The sequence below is a fragment of the Ciconia boyciana genome, chromosome 4 (assembly GCF_034638445.1).
Source record: "Ciconia boyciana chromosome 4, ASM3463844v1, whole genome shotgun sequence".
NCBI classification, from domain to species: Eukaryota; Metazoa; Chordata; class Aves; order Ciconiiformes; family Ciconiidae; genus Ciconia; species Ciconia boyciana.
This window is the reverse complement of record NC_132937.1, coordinates 44,616,688-44,624,421: the sequence shown is the minus strand read 5'-3', so window position 1 is coordinate 44,624,421 and position 7,734 is coordinate 44,616,688. Positions and strand designations below refer to the sequence as shown.

At 46.0% G+C, this 7,734-nt stretch overlaps 1 protein-coding gene across 1 annotated transcript; it reads left to right on the top strand.

Moving 5' to 3' along the window:
- The first annotated feature begins 30 nt into the window (after positions 1 to 30).
- NSA2 (NSA2 ribosome biogenesis factor) lies at positions 31 to 7,464 on the top strand. The gene is made up of 6 exons (XM_072858645.1): positions 31 to 304; positions 550 to 737; positions 1,812 to 1,962; positions 5,008 to 5,187; positions 6,317 to 6,509; positions 7,189 to 7,464. The coding sequence occupies exons 1-6, from the start codon at positions 302 to 304 to the stop codon at positions 7,254 to 7,256; spliced, it is 783 nt and encodes a 260-aa protein (XP_072714746.1). The 5' UTR covers positions 31 to 301; the 3' UTR covers positions 7,257 to 7,464.
- Positions 7,465 to 7,734: the final 270 nt, after the last annotated feature.

Here is a 7,734-nt window from a genome sequence, read left to right as displayed (position 1 = left end):
CGCCAGCCCCGCCACCTAGCCGCCGTTCCGCCCCCCCGCCCCGACCTGACAGACCCAGGAGGCAAGAAGCGCTGCTCCAGCCTCTCCCCCTCCGTTTTCCCCCTCTTCCCGGCCCCGCCAAGCCGGCTGCGTAGCCCTCGGAGGAGGCGGGCGGCCGCCTCTCCGCCGGGAGGAACCAAAGCGCCGCGGGGGAGCGTTTCCAGCCGGGGCCGGTTCTCAGTCCGCCCCCCCTTTTGGCTGCGGCGAGGCTGCTGGGCGGAGGGCTCGGCGGAGCGCTGGGGGACGCCGCGGGGCCGCCGCCATGGTGAGAGCCGGGGCGGCGGGGCGGGATGGGGGCGACGGGGCGCGGGACGGGACGGGGGAGGGGTGAAGGCGGCCGAGCGGGCCCCGCCGCCCCGCAGTTGAGGGTGCCGCCGTCGGGCCGCGGCCTGCTCGGGCCCCCGCCGCGTGTCCCAGCGGCGCCGGGCCTCGGTGAGGGTGCAGCGCCGGCCCCGGCCGCCCGGGCCTCGGCCGGCGATACCCGCTCACCGCGCTGCCTTGCGCCCACAGCCGCAGAACGAGTACATCGAGCTGCACCGCAAGCGCTATGGCTACCGCCTGGACTACCACGAGAGGAGGAGGAAGAAGGAGGGCCGCGAGGCTCACGAGCGGTCGCGGAAGGCCAAGAAGATGATCGGGCTGAAGGCCAAGCTCTACCACAAGCAGCGGCACGCTGAGAAGATCCAGATGAAGAAGACGTGAGTACCCGCCGCTTCTCTGACGCCGTCCAGTCATCCTGACGTTTGAAGGATGAGATGAGACGTTAATATCGTTGCAAAGAACTACTTATTACTTGGATCATATGTTATACCTTTGAATAGGGCTCAGGTTGTAGGAGATAGTGGGTTTTGCCACAGTGAAGACATTTCTGATTTCCTGTCTTGTCAAAGGGTGTTAACGGTTCTGCTCCTAAAACCATTCCTTACGAAGAGTTTTAATTTGCAATAGCAGTAAGTAATGTAATTGATAAAAATATGAATGCATTTACTTAGGGCTTTTACATTAACTGCTGTATTAGTGTACCAAGAGGCAGCAGGCATTTTTTTAAGTGTTAATAGAAAAAGCACAGTAACGTACACAGTGTTTGAGTAGAACATAAGGCTTGTCTTCCAAGATAAAGTACAATATCAAGCACAGATAAACAAAAGCACTTTTCTGGAAATTTTTCCTGTTGTTCAGAAATTGAAATCAAAGCTGTTAACAGTATTCTTTGTTGCTAATGAACTTAATATCCGTTCACCATGTTGTTTTCCAAGTGTAGACAGTTATTTTTCTCCGCTACTTGTAAATGTATTGGCTTTGTTAACTAGTTTGTGGACTTTTTCTCCCCCCTAAATGGCCTCAAAATGAATGAAACATGACCCCTTTTACACACACACGCTCCTCAGATTGGTAAGCATTGCCATCAAACCTCAGAAGAGCAGTAGTATGTTATTTTTTGTCAGAGAGGAAGGCTACTATCTCTCAAAGTGCTTGGCTGCTTGTTTTAAGTCATTCAGAAATTCCTTAATAAGATGCATGTCTTGTGTTCCTGTCTTGATGGGAATTGACAAGATTTTATGCACTGTGCAGTCTGTCAGTTGTTACATTAAGTGAAATTACTAGCTTACATTGCAAATTACTTAGGATTATTCCTTAAATATAAATACATACTTGTTTACAAATATCTCTTTAAAGAAAATTTTGAGCAGGCACAAGTTAAGTTAAAAGGATATATCTAAAATAGAGCCCTTTTCTTTTCTACTCTTAATACTGGTTTTCTTTCTTTGCAGCATTAAAATGCATGAAAAGAGAAATACAAAGGAAAAGAATGATGAAAAAACACCTAAAGGAGCTGTACCAGCATACCTGCTGGACAGAGAGGGCCAGTCCCGGGCTAAGGTTCTCTCTAACATGATCAAGCAGAAAAGAAAAGAAAAAGCCGTAAGTAACTGTATAAAAATGGCTATAAACTCTACAGGAGGGATAGGCAAGGAAGGAGAGGCGGTGGGGTAGCCCTGTATGTTAGGGAGTGCTTGAATAGTTTAGAGCTTAATGATGGTGACGATAGTGTGGAGTGTCTATGGGTAAGAATCAGGGGGAAGGCCAACAAGGCAGATATCGTGGTGGGAGTCTGTTACAGACCACCCAACCAGGATGAGGAGACTGACGAACTATTCTGTAAGCAGCTGGGAGAAGCCTCACAATCGCTAACCCTTGTTCTTGTGGGGGACTTCAACCTACCAGATGTCTGCTGGAAATACAATATAGCAGAGGGGAAACAGTCTAGGAGGTTCCTGGAGTGTGTGGCAGATAACTTCCTGACACAGCTGGTGAGTGAGCCAACGAGGGAAGGTGCCCCACTGGCGCTGTTGTTTGTGAACAGAGAAGGACTTGTGAGCCATGTGATGGTTGGAGGCAATCTTGGGCAGAGTGATCATGAAATGACAGAGTTTTTGATTCTTGGAGAAGTGACGAGGAGAGTCAGCAGAACTGCCACCTTAGAATTCCGCAGGGCAGACTTTGGCCTATTTAGGAGACTGGTTGACAGAGTCCCCTGGGAGGCAGCCCTAAAGGGCAAAGGAGTCCAGGAAGGCTGGACATTCTTTCAGGAGGAAATCCTAAAGGCACAAGAGCAGGCTGTCCCCAGGTGCTGAAAGACGAGCTGGCAGGGAAGAAGATCAGCCTGGCTGAATAAAGAGCTTTGGCTAGAACTCAGGAAAAAGAGGAGCGTCTACGACCTCTGGAAGAAGGGGCAGGCAACTCAGGAGGACTACAAAGGTGTAGTGAGGTTGTGCAGGGGGAAAGCCGAGCTAGAGCTCAATCTGGCTGCTGCTGTAAAAGACAACAAAAAATACTTCTTCAGATACTTCAAAAGGAGAGCTAAGGAGAATCTCCAGCCCCTAGTAGACAGGGGAGGGAACACAGTGACCAAGGATGAGGAAAAGGCTGAGGTACTTAATGCCTTCTTTGCCTCAGTCTTTAATAGCAGGGCCAATTGTTCTCTGGGTACCCAGCCCCCTGAGTCGGAAGATAGGGACGGGGACCTGAATGGAGCCCCCATAATCCACAGGGAAATGGTTAGTGACCTGCTGCACCACTTAGACACTCACAGGTCTATGGGGCCTGATGAGATCCACCCGAGAGTACTGAAGGAACTGGCAGAAGTGCTCATGAAGCCCCTTTCCATCATGTACCAGCAGTCCTGGCTAACTGGGGAGGTCCCAGTTGACTGGAGATTAGCAAATGTGACGCCCATCTTCAAGAAGGGCCAGAAGGAGGACCCAGGGAACTACAGGCCTGTCAGCCTGACCTCGGTGCTGGGGAAGCTGATGGAGCAGATCATCCTGAGTGCCATCACACGGCATGTAGAGGATAACCAAGGGATCAAGCCCAGCCAGCATGGGTTTAGGAAAGGCAGGTCCTGCTTCACCAACCTGATCTCCTTCTGTGACGAGGTGACCCGCCTAATGGATGAGGGGAAGGCTGTGGATGCTGTCTATCTAGACTTCAGTAAAGCCTTTGACACGGTTTCCCACAGCATTCTCCTGGAGAAACTGGCTGCTCATGGCTTGGACGGGTGTACTCTTTGCTGGGTAAAGAACTGGCTGGATGGCCGGGCCCAAAGAGTGGTGGTGAATGCAGTTTACTCCAGTTGGCAGCCGGTCACAAGCGGTGTTCCCCAGGGCTCTGTGTTGGGGCCAGTCCTGTTTAATATCTTTATCAGTGATCTGGATGAAGGGATCGAGTGCACCCTCAGTAAGTTTGCAGACAACACCAAGTTGTGCGGGAGCGTTGATCTGCTTGAGGGGAGAAAGGCTCTACAGAGGGATCTGGACAGGCTGGATCAATGGGCTGGGGCCAATTGTATGAGGTTCAACAAGGACAAGTGCCGGGTCCTGCACTTGGGTCACAACAACCCCATGCAACGCTACAGGCTTGGAGAAGAGTGGCTGGAAAGCTGCCTGGCAGAAAAGGACCTGGGGGTGTTGGTCAATTGGGGGGTTGTGGGGGGGTTCAGCTGCCTGAATATGAGCCAGCAGTGTGCCCAGGTGGCCAAGAAAGCCAATGGCATCCTGGCTTGTATCAAAAATAGTGTGGCCAGCAGGACTAGGGAAGTGATCATCCCCCTGTACTTGGCACTGGTGAGGCCGCAGCTCGAATACTGTGTTCAGTGTTGGGCCCCTCGCTACAAGAGAGACATTGAGGTGCTGGATCATGTCCAGAGAAGGGCAATGAAGCTGGTGAAGGGTCTGGAGCACAAGTCTGATGAGGAGCGGCTGAGGGAACTGGGGTTGTTTAGTCTGGAGAAAAGGAGGCTGAGGGGAGACCTTATCGCTCTCTACGACTACCTCAAAGGAGGCTGTAGAGAGGTGGGGGTCGGTCTCTTCTCCCAGGTAACAAGTGATAGGACGAGAGGAAATGGCCTCAAGTTGCACCAGGGGAGGTTTAGACTGGATATTAGGAAATTTTACTTCACTGAAAGGGTTGTGAAGCATTGGAACAGGCTGCCCAGGGAAGTGGTTGAGTCGCCATCCCTGGAAGTATTTAAAAAATGTTTGGATGAGGTGCTTATGGACATGGTGTAGCGGTGGTCTTGGTAGTGTTAGGTTTATGGTTGGACTCGATGATCTTAAAGGTCTTTTCCAACCTATATGATTCTGTGATTCTGTGAAAATTCAGATACTTACAATTACTTGTGACAATTACTGCTTAGTGTTGCTGATGCTCAAGTGACTTACAGCCTACAAGCAAAGTCTAAATAAAACCTGAAACCTTGAGTAACTGAGCAATCTAGGACAAAGCAAGTATATGCAGTATCTTGATTTTTGTAACTTTAAATGATAATTAAAATAAGTAGCTACGAGTTGTATAAAAAGTATGGTCTACCACTACACTTTCGGGAATTTTTACTTTATGCTTTGGTTGTCCCGTTTCATTTAGCAATGCGGCATGTAAGACTTTTGACTTTTTTCCCCTCCCTTCCAGGGAAAATGGGAGGTTCCTGTGCCAAAGGTCCGTGCCCAAGGAGAAACAGAAGTTTTAAAAGTGATTCGTACAGGAAAGAGAAAGAAGAAGGCCTGGAAGAGAATGGTTACAAAAGTTTGTTTTGTTGGAGATGGCTTTACTAGGAAGCCTCCTAAATATGAGCGATTCATTCGACCAATGGTAATGTTCTTGAGTAATAATTCTTTTGACTTACTGCTTTGAGTTCCTGTGGTGAGGAAGCTTTCTTCTATGATAATGCACTTGATTACTAGTGATGTAGAACATTCCTATTAGTTTCCTTGCAGAAATCTAAACTTCAAATAGCCTGAGGGTGGAGAGACGCCCCTGCAGTCACAGTCTGTGTTGAAATATCTCTGCTCTTACCCCTGTAACTCAGATGATGCCAGTAAACTAAAGCTACAAGCTGTCAAATTAGCATGGGAGGGTCTTTAGCAAAGGCACTTTGAATAGCTTGTAAAGTTGGAGGCTTCTTTTTCAAGCTGCTGTGATTGTTAGCTGCAGAAGCCAACTCTGTCCTTCTGGCTCATTAAGTAAGCTTGAAGCACAGTCATGACCATATGCAGGGGAAATGCTGTGCCTCCAGCCTGACCTTTTCTTACACAGCTGCAGGACTGGGCTCTAGCAGCCTGGTAGCGCACAGGAGGAAAAACTAGATTCACTAAGACAGTGTAGTTTTTCTATAAATACCTGTTCCTGTTTCCTCACAGGAATCAACAATCACTGTGCAGGCTGCCTGTTGGATCGTACCTCATTACTGTTTTGATGATCATCTTACACAGAAGCCTTGGATAGATTTTTGACACAGAAAAGTTTGTGGTACTTAACAGTGAAGTACCCGTAACAAAGCACAGGTCACTAGATAGAAAGTGCTGTAAGAGATGGGTATTTAACATTTTACAATATGTGAAAGGTTTTTCAGTTTTATAAGAAAAAAGGAAAAATTTCTAGTCTTAAAAACCAGTAGCACTGTTAAATGGATTACCATAAATGTCTCATTTCTTCATGGAACAGAAGCCATCTGAGGTAGCAAGTATTATTCTTGTACTACTACTAAAAATCAATATCCTGAAAATATACATGGAAAGCTTTATCTTGTCATTAATTAGGTTTTTAAACAAATCTGGCGTTCTATAGTAGGCAGATAGCATTCTGTATTCTAAGTTGTTTCATTCTTCCCAGTCTCTCAAAACATATAAACCTGAGGACATAAGGCCAAAAGTGTTAAACTAGATTAGTTGTGAGGGTTTAAAGCAAATATTAACTCATTCTAACACTCCTTATGCAACAGGGCTTACGTTTCAAGAAGGCACACGTGACACATCCTGAACTTAAAGCTACTTTTTGCCTACCTATCCTTGGTGTAAAAAAGAATCCTTCTTCTCCTTTGTACACAACACTGGGTGTAATTACCAAGGGTACCGTCATTGAGGTGAATGTGAGTGAGCTTGGCCTTGTGACACAAGGGGGCAAAGTTATCTGGGGTAAGTAGTTAAGCTAGCTATACTGCAGAACTACTTTTAAAAGTTTTAAGTTTTCATTGCCTGAGGTATTGTTAAGACCACATCCTATAGTCATAATTGACCCATTGTTAAATGTTATGTTTGGGCTGTAGCAGAAGCAACTACTAGGCAACTCTAAAAATGCAAGCTTTGAGTTTAAATCTTAGGCTTTCCATTCACACTTTCAAAATCAAATTAGGTGAAGTTCAGAACAAAGACTCAACTTGCTTGCTTGTGTCTCACATTAAGCAATGCTACAAGTCTGTAAAGACCTAACCATGTGAACTATGAACAATTGTATTACGTTTGCAGTGGAAGTTCCATGTAGAAGTATCTTCATAGGATCAGGCTGACTTCTTTTAACAGAGGGGTTGACTTGGACAATAGCAGAACCTATGAATTTTTTTTTAAAATCTACCTAGAACTCTAAATGATCTATTTATAAAAAACAGACTGAATGTAATATTTAGAGAACCTAAGTTTGCAGCTCAGCAGAAGGTAAATTTAGACTTCAAAAATGCATTTCAACTTTTGGAACAGTCAGGAATTCCCCACCCTTTAAAGAGACTTGTGGACTGAACTTGCAAACATAGAAAAATCTAATTTATTATATGAACTACTTGAAGCTTTTGTAGATGTTTAATTCACTTTTCTTTTCTAGGGAAATATGCACAAGTAACAAACAATCCAGAAAATGATGGCTGTATTAATGCAGTTCTACTTGTTTAAGTTGTTTGATACTATGCATTGGTCATGGGCTCCTGCAGAATCAGTGCAGTTTCAACAAGTTTAAGATCTCTGGAACCTTCAACCATTCAAGAGCATTGACCCCACCAGCTGGTGAAGGAACTTAAGTGCCAGAAATGACTGCTTGGGTTTTTATATTTATTATGTTTGCTCAGCTGAACACTGTCCAAATAAAGTGATCCAATTTTAATGTTTTGTTAATGTGGTATGGATTTGATCTAAATCTTCTTGGTGTTTTTACAGTAGCAGTTTCCTGGCTTTGATATATTGTATAAGTACTTAATTCAGCTCACATTCCTAGCAATGGGAAATACAGCCACTTGTCTCCCATGAGGCCTACTGTAATAGCTAAAGGTACAGGAGAACATACTAACTTGTATTCTGTTTCTGGGAAAGCAGAAGAGATGGAAGAATGCAGCTAGAATCTTACTGCAGACTGACATCAGAAATTAAACACTGA